The sequence below is a fragment of the Papio anubis genome, chromosome 17 (assembly GCF_008728515.1).
Source record: "Papio anubis isolate 15944 chromosome 17, Panubis1.0, whole genome shotgun sequence".
NCBI lineage: Eukaryota > Metazoa > Chordata > Mammalia > Primates > Cercopithecidae > Papio > Papio anubis.
Window position 1 is genome coordinate 34,981,584 of NC_044992.1, and position 13,944 is coordinate 34,995,527.

At 50.5% G+C, this 13,944-nt stretch overlaps 1 protein-coding gene across 13 annotated transcripts in view; it reads right to left on the reverse strand.

The window, feature by feature from the left end:
• The window catches only part of MSI2 (musashi RNA binding protein 2), a 468,587-nt gene that overhangs the window by 57,635 nt on the left and 397,008 nt on the right, over nt 1-13,944 (reverse strand). For 5 of the 13 annotated variants that reach the window (XM_031657051.1, XM_017950643.3, XM_021928226.2 and 2 more), the window contains exons 11-12: nt 13,814-13,837; nt 12,323-12,385 (exon numbers count right to left, since the gene is read on the reverse strand). In XM_031657051.1, coding sequence (XP_031512911.1) covers nt 12,323-12,385; nt 13,814-13,837 — 87 coding nt within the window. Of the gene's footprint in view, nt 1-776; nt 8,789-12,322; nt 12,386-13,813; nt 13,838-13,944 lie in introns of all 13 variants that reach the window. The other 8 variants (XR_002517858.2, XM_021928228.2, XM_017950644.1 and 5 more) reach the window with 4 other exon arrangements.

Genomic DNA, 13,944 nt, shown 5'->3' on the forward strand with positions numbered 1-13,944 from the left:
TTTTTGAGAGGGAGTCTTGCTATCTCACCCAGGCTGGAGTACAGTGGCACAATCTTGGCTCACTGCAACCTAGGCCTCCCGGGTTCATGTAATTCTCCTGCCTGTCTCCCAGGTAGCTGAGACTACAGGCACACACCACCACACCTGGCTCATTTTCGTATTTTTAGGAGAGATGGGGTTTCACCATGTTGCCCAGGCTGGTCTCAAACTGCTGACCTCAAGTGATCAGCCGCCTGGGCCTCCCAAAGTGCTGGGATTACAGGTGTGAGTCACTGTGCCTGGCCTGTTTTCTCAGATCTTAAGGCACTGTCACTGTCACTGTTCCTATCTCCAAGGAAAAGGGATTTCGAGCTTTGGAAACAGCAGCAAAACAGAGCTGTAGAACTGAAATGGCCCCCAAGGACCCTTTATCTGAAATCCTCATTTCAGACAAAGGTGGAAGCAGGCCTGAAACCAAGTCTTCTGATTCCCTACTCTGCCTTCTATGCTGTTATGCTGCCTCTATTTTTTTTTAAGCTGTTAATCATCCTCACTGGAGTAATCAACAAGGCAACCTCTCCCCCTAGGAGGCAGAAGGGATAGAAAGCAAGCCTCTCAGCTGCTTTAACTTCGAAGGCCAGGGCATGCGGAGCCACGGGGACAACCCTGAACAGTGTAAACCTCCAGCAGATCATTTCCAAGCCTGAACCGAATGTGTCCTTTAAGCCAGACGGGAGGGGAGTCACTGGAGTCTTGGGGGCTACCTCCATTGAAGACTTAAAGACTATTTTACACACCTGGAGCTGATCAATCAAAGCCAGAAAACACAGAAGGACACAGCAAAACTGGACTAGGGGTCTTCTCTGACACTGGTCCATGGTGTCTGCTTTGCTGCTGTGCGTCTGTCTTTCCTCTGAAGGATGGTGACGCTGCCGCCACCTTTCCACCCGAGTCAGGGACTGACCCCGACTCCAGGGCATCCTGGATCCCACGTCTGTCATGCTGAGCCCCTCCTCTTCTCTCCAAGGTCAGAAGCCCACCCTCTCCAGGATACAGTCAGAAATAACTTTCCGAAAGAGAGGCAAGAGGGGCTGGGCTGCCTTTCCCGGCTATATAGCCTCTGCCACAGGCACCCAGGCATCAAATGTTTACCACAGACCTGGGCAGACCATTTTATTAATATTAATAAGTAACCAGGAACAAAGGGCCCCTTTATTTTTAGCTTTCTCTAATTGTGTAGTAATTACTCATCTACAAAACAAATGAGGCCCTGCTCGCGGTTGCCATGGTACCGGGGGCCCAGCCTCCCTGCAGGATGGTTGGCCAAGAAGCCCGCGGCTCCCGCCTTGGCCCCGCCCCTCCCCCCGCCACTGGCTCAGAGCAAAGCCCCAGCAACTGGGCAGCCAATCACCTCCCAGTCGTAAGGCCGGGCGGGGCTTCCCAGCGACCTTCCAGATGCGGTCCTCGCAGCCCACAGGAAAGAATGTTGACTCATCCCTACAGAGGACGTCTGTCTTCCCAGAGAAGCCCGCCCGTGCTCCATCGCCTAGTTTCTTCTGGGCATTGGCTAACTTCCCTCAGCCTTGTTTCAGCTAAAGGTTTCCTTCCAATAATTCTCTTCAGGCTGGCTTCCTCTTACCCGACCACGCCTCCTCGCGGCCTCCTTTGTCTGACATTGGTCTGAGTGCATTCAGGGACCAGAAACCTGATCAGAAATCTCAGCCAAAGCCAGGCAGTGTCTGCAACAGCAGGAGCAGGTGCAAAAAAATACTTATACTGCCTCCTGAGGCCACTCGTAAATGATTTGGGGTTATCTCCTCCCCCAAGGATAATGGAGAATTGAGTTAAGAGCAGCTGTGGTTTTTTTCTTGAGTGTCTGTTTTAAGGTTGTAGAGCCTGGCTCAGCCATCGCAGGGCTGGTGCGATGGAGCGTCCGCTGATAGTGGCTTATCCGAGGACAGAATGACGACAGGCTTAGGCTCAAATCCTGTCTCTGCCACTTCAGATAAGCTACTATCCTTTCCAAACTACAGTGTTTAAATCTTTAAAATGGGAATGAGAATGATTAGTGCTCACTTCATAGGGTTATGAGAATTAAATAGGGTAAGGCTGGTGGACTTGACACGATACTTGGCTCACTCATAATACATGTGAGCTAGCATTATTAACATCTATTATCATTATTGTATTAAAATTGGCTAGGATGTGTCTCTAGCATTCTATTGACCACTTACAAGATACCTTTCCCTTCAACCCTTTTAGCCTATACCATGGAGTGGCTGCCATCGTGGTGTTCTCATTCCCTGACAGATCTAATTTCAACAGCCCATCACAGCTGTTCAAAAGCATTATTTGTCTGCTTCCTGTTCTGTAGGATCCCAAGCTGGGAAGGGAGACCTGTTTTAAAAAATTAATATTAATAAGCAACCAGGAACAAAGGGCCCCTTTATTTTCTGTATTTTCTAATTGCATAGTAATTACTCATCCATATGAAGAATGAGGACTAGGTTGACTTTGCCGCCGGGAGGCCTGATGGTTTGCATTGTTGGGGAAAGCAGGTGCCACCCACGGATATATGCAAAATATCTTCCAAGGACCCATAATCCCACCTTTCATTCAGGAGAGCTCACCGATGAGGAAGAGGACTGAGGACATGGAGCAGAGGAGGAGGTGCCCCAGGTAGGGTGAATCCGGTATGGCTTCCTGGCACTTGGAGCCGAATTTTGACAGAGAGGGCAAAGACAAGGACAGAGGGAAGTGGAGTGGCAGAAAGAAAGGGGACAGTGGCCACCTCAAGGGCAAAGGAATGGGAAGCAATAGCCCCAAGCAGGGAATAAATAACAACTTGTTGGCAGAAGCAAAGGAAAACAGGGGAACAAAGGCAGAGATTTGCCATGGAATGCCCTCCTGTGTCTGCTTTCTCAATGCTTCTCATTCCACACCCCTTGCTCCAGGTCACAAGCCCAGCCCCAGACCCCAGGATTAGGGGTCAGACTGTTCTTTGTGGAGCTACAGCCAGGCTTATCTTCTTTAGATGGCTCTGTCCTTGCTGAGCTTCACTTCCACGAAGAATACGAACCTCCCTCTCCTATGACTATATCAACATGGCTTTCAAGATCTCCCAGAACCTTGACTATCTCTATCTCTTCAAGCCCATATTCCCTGCCTAGCAGACAGCTCCCACTCCAAATTCTCCAAGGCCTGTGTCATGTCTTGCCTCCTCCACCAAGCTTCCTGCCTGCTTGGTACTCTCTGACCATGTAGGAATCTATCCTTATTAAAGGCTAGCTCTCACATCGGTTGTATACTTTTGTCTTCTCCAGAAGCCTGAAAGTTGGCTGAAGGCAAGGACCATGCCATGGAATTATTCTGCATCCCACCCCAGCCCCTAGCGTGATCCAGAGTTAATCATCTTATGGATAAGAGCAAAAGGCCTACTGCTTCTTGAGCAGCTATATATTAACATCTATGGAGTGTTTAGAATGCACATGAATTATCTGTAACTCGTCCTCCCACCTCAGTCCTGCGTCTTGAATCCATCCTGGACAATGTTGTCAAAGCTTGTCAAACGTACAAATCTGATGTCAGTTCCTAGTTTCAGGCCTCCCATGGTCTCACGGGCCCTGCCCATGTAAATCCAGTCTTCTTAGCTTAGTACCAAGGGTTCCCTGCTCTGATTCTGCCGAGCTCTCTAGCTTTACCTACAGTTACTCCCCTGTTGCATTTTATTCTCCAGCCGGAATAAAGCATCTGTAGGGCCTCCACCTCACTCCACTGTCCTGGGGTCTGGTGGCTTTGCCCATGATGTTCCCTGGCCCCCTGGGGAGCTCCTATTTGTCCTTTAAAAGTGGAAACATTCACTCCCCTGTGAAACGTTCCCTGACTTCCCAGGCAAAGCTAACCACTTCCTCCTCTGTGCTACTTCTGTATGTTGGATAGGCTTCTGTTACCCGGCTTACAGCATCCTATTGTAATTACCCATTAGTTTCCACACTAGGTTGGGAGATCTTCAAGGGCATAGAGACTCTTAGTATTTATCCAGGAACTTCCAGGGCTGTAGTGGGCATCCACTGGTTGTCTCTCCAGCATCATTCTTCCATTTCCCCTCTTATCAGCACGCAGGTTTTCCTTTGGGAATCCATCCTTACCCCACTGTGTAAAGAGCCATTCCACTTAGAGGGTGATGGATCCCACCCTCAGTGACTGGTTTTGTAACCCAAGCCTTAGCCAAGCAGCACAAAGCTCTGGACTTTCCTAGAATTCTGGACCATCTGACTCCCCTCTTCTGGACAGGATGGTACGATGCCAGAAACTGTTGCAATCATTTTGCCACTATGAGGAAAACCAATATAAAGACAGTATTGAAATGAGAAGGAGGACAGAGCTAAGAGAATTGCAGAAAAAAGATCCCCGAACAATCCAGGCATGAACCCCACTCTTCTATGGAGCTTCCAGGATGTCAGCCAATAAATCCCCCATAATATTTAATTCCCTGTAACATTAACCTATAGTGTTTAATCAGTGTTGGCAGGTTTCTGATACAGTGAAAAGCACCCTTGAATCAGGCTTAGGACAGTACCTACCACACCTACCACATATAACAATAATTACTACTGTTACACACTTAATAGATATCTGCCACATTCAACTCCATGGCAGATGTCCCCTAGGTCCAGTTCTGAAATCTACATCTGAAAGATCAGACTATGAGGTTTTAGGCCAGAGCCTGAGTGCTTGGCCTATATAGAGCTGGAAGCTGAGGCTACTTGGGCTATCCCTACACGGTCTTTATTCCTGCTTGTGCCCGGTGTCCTGGGGGGCAGGTGTGTCCCTCATAAAAAACACGGCTTCTCCAGAGGGCTACTTAAGGGGGCCAAAGACCTGGGTTCAAGTCCAGGATTCTTCACCTTTGACCAAAGCCTGGCTCCCCAGGTAACCAGGTGTGTGATTTAAAATAAGTCACGTAGCCATTCTGTAGCCCAGCTTTCTCACAAAAACATGCTTGTAAACCAGGCCACAAACTTCTGCCTTCCTGACTGTCTCACAGGGTGGCTATGGTAATATACATCATGGTATATATCTGAACGTCAAAACTCTGCAGAGGCCAGGCACAGTGGCTCACACTTGTAATTCCAGTGCTTTGGGAGGTCAAGGTGGGAGGATCATTTCAGGCCAGGAGTTTTGAGATCAGCTTGAACAATATAGTGAGACCCTGTCTCTACCAAAACCAAAAACAAACAAACAAGCAAAAGACCAAAAAACAAACAAACAAAAAAACCAAAGCCGGGCACGGTAGTATGAACCTACAGTTCCAACTACTTGGGAGGCTGAGGAAAGAGGTTCACTTGAGCTCAGGAGTTCAAGACTGTACTTCACTCCAGCCTGGGAAACATGTGAGAGTCTGTCTCAAAACAACAACAAACCAACCAACCAACCATCCAAATAAAAAAACCTCAGCAAAACACAAGCAACCATGAATGATACACCTGGGCACATGCTCCCTGGATGATTCTCACCAACCCACAGGTTGACCAGCTTTAGGGGCTTCCTCGACCCTGCAGTACCCCCACCCAGCCCAGGGTGCAAGGAGCGGGTCTCTAGGCCCCTCTCTGTTGTGCTCTACATGCCCTTATGGAGCTACCAAGGACACCACCACACTTTCCACCCCTGCTCCAGACAGCTGGGCCTGAGGTACTGAGCTGACACAAGAGCAACGACCAACCAGCTCAGGGGGCAGGCAGAGATGTGTCAACCACTGAAAATAATTCCACTGATTTAAAAGACCATTAACATTCCCCCACTCCATTCACTTTAGGATTAACTTATACTTAGGTCTGGGCTTCAAGGCTAGTCACTAATTGCACTAGAGTTGATTTATCAAGTGCACAGTATTTCTATTACAAAATTATTGATTAGAGCTGATGTATTTTATCCTCAACAGGGTTGGTCTGAAAGCCCTTGGAAAATGAATGAAGCTGAGGTCAGCAGCGGGCAGCTCTGAGCATTATTATAAATTCACTGGGGTTACTGAAATCCAATGCTGGACTCTTTATGGTGAAAAGTCCTGGCTGTCCCAGAAATGTAACATTTTAATGACAAACTGGGAAACGAGGTGTCCATCCCCAGAACACACAGCAGTGGACTGAGAGATGTGTGTTCAGGTAAGATCCTTTGGTAAGTCTGGCTGGTTGTGGTGGTTGGCCCTAATGGGTCAGAGATTTGTTCTCCCTCTGGGCCACTACTGGCTCGATTCCATGGCCACAGATGTGGCTTTATCTTAGCACAAGGTTGTCCCCATGACCTTACCCACAGATGGACCATCTTGGGGTCACAGCCCCCAGAGGATGCTTGCTGCTAGCACAGGGAGGCTGGGTGAGAAAGCAGAGATGGCTGCACTGCATCCCCCACTTCGCCGCCCCCCTCCATGAATCTTGCTCATGGAAGCACAGGAAAGCCCTCTTCAGAAATGAAGGCACACATTGATCCATTTTCCTTTTTTAAATGAAGCTGACAGTGGTCATTCTCAGGCCAGAAACAGTGCATTGTGGGAAACACGGACTTTCAGAGGACAGGACTAGAGTCTCAGGCCACCGAAGGCTACAAGTGCCATCTGCCTTTATATTCCTTGGTGCTTGGCACAAAACAAATCCTTAATACATGTTGCAAGCAATACCTGGGAACCCTAAAGCTTATGGTGCAACTGACCCAAATAGCTCCAGGATCCCTCCAGCAAGTGGAAGAGTATATGTCGGATACTATCTTTCATGTCCCCCAGCCCCTAACATATATAAGGCAGAGGCTTGCAGCGGGAACACAGAAAACATCTTGAAGGGAGATTGGGATGGGCATGACTACTTCTTGAGATCTATTCTCCTCCCTAAAGCAATTTCTTTTCTGGTTCAAGTTAAACTATTTATTCCATCCCCTGACTTGCATTTTACTTTTGCTCATTTTACCAACTGGAACTGGAGCTCTTAGAATTTCCAGCCACAGGGCAGCAAAGCCATTTTCCTAGCAGAACCAGACCTGGGATTTAGGCCAGTGGGAGGGGATTTTCTGCTCTCCCTGCCTTCTGTCCCTACCCTCTTCTCTTACTCCCCAGCCTCAGGTCAATTTGCAGCTTCAGCAGCCCTGAAGCCTGACAGTTCCAGCCATCTCCCTGTGCACCTCCCCCACCCGCACCCCCATGCAGGCCAAGCTAGAAGAACAGCTCCTTCCAGATTTATCTTCCTGGGCCTTGGTGCCCTCATTCTGTTTGGGGGCAGACTGGCCTAACTCACATTCAATCCTTGTTCATTCCGATTCTGCCACCAATTTCCACAACTTGGTAGATTCTTTCCACAGCACTACCATTTTGCTTTATCTCTACGCATTCTCTCAGGGGACTTTATGGACTCTGACATTTTCCTGGGCTTCTGTCTCCCACAGTAGATAACCTGCACCCTGAAGGTTCAGATCCCACCTGTGTTCCATCAATGCTCTTGCAGCATTGGGCAGAGCCACCACACCCTGACTGAAAGAGCAGGTTCCAGGAGGCAGGCACTACTCACTCGGCATCAACATGTAAGGGGTGGGGACACCTCCAAAAGCTCTGAGAGACCTCTGGCACTCCCTTATGGCTTGTCACCACAAATGTAGGGAAGATAGTGTGTCCAAACTGGCTGCATGTGCTCCTGTTCTAAGGGCACAGGCTGCAGGACTGCTCCTTTCCCCTTTAGGGAGCCTTCCTGGGGAGTTGGAGGAAACTGGGGGTGGTTCCTCTTGGATGTTCCAAGCACACCTCCCTTCCTGTCTCCATGAAACTGTGCCAGTCACCTCCATGCTAAGAATGTCACCACTCTTACCCTACTTGAACTTCACCAACCTTAAAAACAAATGGCAGTGATTCACTAGGACCAAGTGCATTCCCTGTCTGCAGACCAAGGATCTCAAGATCTCAATCCCTTCCTTACCGTGTCTCATTTCCCCTCCACCCCCCAAGAAGTAATCCATAGAGACAGGGCTGCCACATAGACCCGTATCCCTGAAGGGCTGGTTGTGACCTGCCAAAGGACTCAAGGAGTAGAGGGGCTCGAAGGAGTCTTGCTGGTAGGCCTTAAGAAATGAAAAAAGATCTGCTCTGTTCAAGAATAGTATGAGAAAGACAAGAACAAGGAAGACCTTTAAGACTCCTTCCAATCCTGGTTCCATTTTTGCACTATAATTGGACAATATCAACAGAGATCTCAGTGGGGAAGGCTAGAGCTGAGGGTGGTGACCCAGTTCTGGACCGGGGGAGCGGGGAGTGTGAGGGGAGGTGGTGGTGGCTGATGGTGAGAACATGGATCCAAGCCCCTTGGAAACATTGAAAATATGGAGCCCCTTCTCTTCCTGGTCCCCGCACTATCCTTCAGACGGCCGTGCTGTGCCGAGCCGTCAAAGACCCTGTAATATCAACTCAACAATGCATGTACTACAACTACAGCTACGGCTACCAGTACATCTACTACAGTGCATGCATTTAGTTCAGTCCCACAGATACATACAATCTAAGAACAGGCAGGGGAGGTGTGAAATGTTTTACTGGACAACAGGTGTTTTGGAGTTGTAACTAATAAAAAAAAAATCAAAAACGAAAGTGTACAAAAAAAGACATTTCTTGAGAGTTGGATATGAGTTTGTTTCTTGAACTGTTTCATCTGAACAAGCAAAAACATGCAAACCAGCTGGTACTAACAGGAAGCTGGACACTGAGAGAGGATTAATAGGTGTGGACAAACCTTCCCGCTGAGCGTGCTCAGAAGAGTGTTTGAGAGGAGGTGTGCAGATCCTAGCGTAAGAGAGGCGGGAAAGTATGCCTCAGAGACACTCTCACCGCAGCCCCAACCAAGCAAGAGAAAAGACAACAGAAATATGACTGCTCACACTCACCACCACCATCAGGAGCTCATGTTACTAGATTGGAATAAAGCTGGCAAGTATAAAGTACAGTAAGGGGTCCTGGCTGGGGCTGGGTGGGTGGGGAGAGGTGGGACGGGGTGGTACCAGGGGCTCAGAAGCTCTAAGATTGATACACGGACCCACCCATAATGTCACCCCAAACTAAAATACCCTGAATATCCAAACCACTTCCCTCAACTGTCGGGGGAGGCTTCTGTCGAACTGAATTGAGGTTTGGGTGGGACAGGATGGGGCCACTGGAACTGAATGAATACGATCAAAATAAACAAACAAACTCTCGACTGAGCACAAGAAAAGATGACATTTCAAACTACCAGGTGAAGGGAAAAAGAAAAGTGACCACTGATAGTGAAGTTATCTAGGAGTCGGCAGGGACCTCACCTGGTGGGGTCGCCTGAGCCCTGCTCACCTCAGGTCCTGGGGGAATTAGGAACAGGGGGGCAGGCTGGCCCAGAGGAGTTGGCTGAGGTGGGCACAGACCTCAAGGCTCCAAACCCAGACCTCCTACCCTGACACCATAGCCCTGACGGTTCCAAGTTGCTACCCTGAGCAAAAACGAAGCTGCCTCCACCCCACGGCCCTCAGCAAGTGCTTCTCACCTCAGGAAGCTCCCCCTATAAGTCATAATAGAAGGAAAAAAAAAAAAAAAACCTCAAACATTGGAGCTAGACAAAAATCAAAGACAAAAAAAGGGCCCTCCATAGGATGATGTCTGATCCCTGAACAAAGCCTGAGAACCCCTGGGGAGCGGAGGCCACGTCTCCTACTGTTTGGAGTTGCCTGCTGGGTTTAGCATGGTACCAAGTTCAGGGTAGGTACTCAACAGACCCTCCCTGAATGTCTCCCTGTGTTTCCCTATAAGGGAATGCAGTTGAGCTCGTGCCGACCTGCAGTAGTTGAGGCTGCAGGAGCATCCGTTTCCCCTGGGGAGGAACTGGGGTGGGTAAGGCAGGGCTTCAGGAGCTAGGGAAGGTGAAACTAGGCCATCAACACCCAGTAAGCCCTCTGTGGCCCAGACTGATGCATACACCCAAGTGAGTCTGTGTGGTCCCTTGAAATTCAGAGCAAAGAGCTTTTGCCACTGAGAGGCCACTCACAGGTAAATAATTGGCCCTCCCATTAGGCTTGGCTTCCCGAGCATTTTCTAGAGGGTGTGAGGTAACAGTCCCCTTACTGGCAGAATGCGTTAAAAGAAAGAAAGGCAGAGTGCTTCCTTTCCCAAACCTGTAACCCTGTTTCAGGTCCAAAGTGGGGCTGAGGAACTAGGGTAACCTGGCTACAAACAGGCAGGTGTCTTCCTGCCTAGGCAGTGCTCTCACTATGGTGGATACAGTCTAGTCATTGCCCTTGGGCACATCCCAAGCCCCTGACACCCGTGCCCGGCAGCACTGTGGGGTTGCCCTGTAGCTTCTAGGCTGACCCTGCACCCTGTGGGGCGGGGCAGGCACCTCGGAGTTGAGGATTTACTCCTTGCGCTAACCCAGGCTGGTGTGGGCAGGTGGTCTGGGAGCACACTCCTGAATACAGTTCACTAACAGTGCAGCGATGAGCATGGCTGACCTAGAATGGGCTGGGAGAGACTTTGCTCCCGATGGAAATGGCTACAAATCAAACACCATTGATCCTGAAAAAAAAAAAATGTGTGGCTGGAGATGACCTTGGGGGTTAGGGGTTAGAGGGATGGGTGGGACTCCCGCCTGGCTCTGGGGGTCCATGAGAGGGTGGGGTGGCAGAAGGGGGCACAGACCGTGGGAGACGACTACGGCTCTCAGATTCATAAAGAACCCCATGCTGCCCTTTAAACTTGCCATGAAGTCAACGAGAACGGGGTGGGGTGGGGAGAGAGGCAGGGTTAATTTCGGGTTAAAGTTTAGTTTCATAATCCAAGTTATAAAAAGAAAGAAACTGAACGGAGAAAACAACAACCAACAACACTCAAAAATCTCAAGAGTTTTCTTTTATCTTTTCCCCAACCCCAGGCACAGGTAGGGCCAAGGCTTGTTTATAATGATACCAAAAAGCACTCAAGTTAAAAAACTAAATGGCACAGGGAGACACGAGGCAGCTGTGCACCCCGCCCCCAGGGCCCAGGGCTGGGGGGACTGAGGGACACTGGCCAGAGGGCAGGTGGGGCCTTTGGACACTGGCTGTGGTGAGCAGAAGCTCAGGCAGGGGGCCCCACTCTCTGGACCTGCCTGCCAGTCTGCCCACTTGCCAGCTCTCTGGCAAACTGCCCCTCGGCAACCCCTGAGAACTCCCTAGCCCCCTCCAAACAAAACCCCAGTGGATGATTCGGGGGAGTGGGTCCTTTGTAGCTTGAGGCAGTGCCAGTTTGCATGGAACGGATTTTTACTGAAGTTTTCTAATGGGCCTCACTGTGCCAACTTTTCATCACCCAGGGTGTGGTTTCTTGGCATTTGCCCTCTGGGCTTTTAATGCTCTATTTCCTGGTACCTTCACCAGCCCCCCACCCTGCCCAGCCCCACCCTCCTCAGAGCCCTGTGACATCAAACTAGGCGCTTCCTGGGTGCTCCAGAGCCCTGTCCGTGGGGCGTAGGGGGCAAGAGCTGCAAACCATGACCACTCAGTTCAGGGAGCAGGGGTACGGAGGGAGCCCAGTGCACAGCGGAAGCCCTGCTCGCCTGGAAAGGCAGAAAGCATTTTGGGGAGAGGGACAAAAGGGACCCCGGACATCCTGGACATGTCCCAGCTCTGGCCTGACCCCATGGTAATGCTGGGATAGTGTTCCCATGTCACTTGAGGGGTTCCAGGCATCTAAAAGGTGGGCTTTGGAGACCGAAGGACTGGAGCAACCTCACGGGACAGAAGGCCCAATTCCCTTGGCAGCTGGAGCTGAGGAGTCTGGCTAAGAAGAGTCTGGGAGGCACAGCGGCTCCGGAAACAGCAGCTTCATTTACTGAGGCTCAGTGCTGGCCCTATGGCTGCTTTCAGGGGCTCTGGGGGTTTAGCCAGCATCCAGCAAGCCCACCTGCCAGTGCAGCAGGGACCCAGGGGACAGCCTAGCATTTCTCTGGCTGGCTCAGGGACCCAAGGAAGGGAGCCTATTGAATTAGCAAAAGCCAAGGAGGGAAATGACCACAGGTACCTGAAGCTAGTTGTCAGGTGACGGGACGGTCAAAGTCAAAAAGAAACTCAGGTTTTTTTTTTTTCTAACAGAGAATAATAATCTGCCTTTGGTTTGCAGTCCCATGACTGTGACTGACCCCACTACAAGCGCCCTGGGTGGCCAGGCCTTGCCCGCGCCCCCCTGCCCACCCCCTCCCCGGGGCTGTGGTGAGAGTGGTGTTGGACAGATGCAGCCACACAGATCCGACAGGGCCTTGACCTCCCCCTGCACACTGGGGGCATGCCTGGGAGTCGCCTGTCCCATACACCTTCCTACCTGATCCTCTTGCTGCCGCCACCGCCGCTGCTGCCACTGGTCCGTAAGCCGCTGCTGGGAAGCCTGGCCAGGAGAGAGAGGAGCCTGTGTCACGGAGGAATCCTTGAAAGGGCCAGGCACAGACCTAGGTCATGGGCCACACAACCCCCGCCCTCCACACAAAGACAGGAGTGGGAAGGGATTTTCACAGGGCATCTTTTGAGAGGGACACAGAGTAGTGGCTGTCAGGCTTCTAGAAGGCACAACATCTTTAGGTGCATTTGATTCTCACCCATTTGTCACCCCAGAAGCTGGTTCTAGAAGGCCTACAACAATAATTCAAGAATTGTAGGAGGAATTTTTTTCTTGAGAAGCGGGGTTGAGCTCCCTGTTGACCCTGCATTGACACACGGTGGCTCCCCTGGCGTTGTCTTCAGTAGCACTGAGCATGGCTGGGCTGGCCCACCGCTCCTTGCAGAGATCGTGGCAGAGTGGTCAGCCCCGTGCCACAGGCAGGAGGCACTTGGGACGGCCTCTTGACAGAGCAGGCACCTTGGCCAGGAGCTGGCTTAATTCCAGCTGTTCTCTGAAGGCTCTGCAGGTTAGCGTGGCCTTTTTAACTCCAGACTTTTGTCAAAACATCAAGTCAGCAGCATCACAATCCCAGGCCCAAGGGTGAAGCATTTGGGGGTCCCAGGTGATTGCATACACATGGAGCCAGACGGGAAAGGGAGCGCGGGGCTGCAGGGGTCTATGTGGAGTGAGCCCTGTGGCTTTATTTGATCTCTCAGTGTTTCAACCTCCTGAGGCAATTGTGGGAATTTAGATGTGGCTCTTTGGTCTGAGCCCCATGGACCAGATGAAACTGGCACTAGAGGGTTTCCTAGGGGTCCCTGGAGTTCTTCTTGATCAAGGCTTTATGCTATCTAAAAATGTACCAGGCAGCAAGGCTGTCCCAGCAATGGGAACAATAGTCAGAAGGGCCAAGGTAACTTCTTGTAGCTGCAGATTCCAGATGAAGTATGCCAAGTCCCCGCCTCCCGGGCTTCTCTCAGCCACCAGCACGTGCACACACAGCCTCGCGCTGGGACACACACAGATACACTCCCATACATATAAAGACAAACATCCTCTGCCATCCAGGCAGATGCTTGGAGGCCTGACCCCAAGACCCATTTCCAATGACTGTGGTTTTAAATGATGTGCCAGAAGCCAGCCGCAAACTGAATCAACAGCCCCCAGCAGGGCTGCTCAACTTTAGCCACTGAGCCTTTTAAACAAGGAATTTCTACAGGACGAGAGGAAGACATGCACCGTCAAGGGCAGGGAGCAGAGGAGGGAAGAAAGCAGAGACAAAGCTCCCCCAAACAGAGCGAACTAGAAGCCCACTAAACTCTAAGACTATTGTCCTAGCTACACGGTACTACTGAAGGGAAAGAAGTTCAAAGGGGAACATGCTACTCTAAAAAGGTCAGGCTAAGCTACTTAAAATGTCAATGAAAAGAGACATACTTGCATTTAAATATGGTAATAGGGCTGTTGAAGGGGGAAAAAGAAAGATCCAGGTGAAATAAATGTACGGTTGTCCCTGGCTGCAGGTCTCCAAGCGCCCATGGAGACCATGCATGGTGACTGGAGGCCCT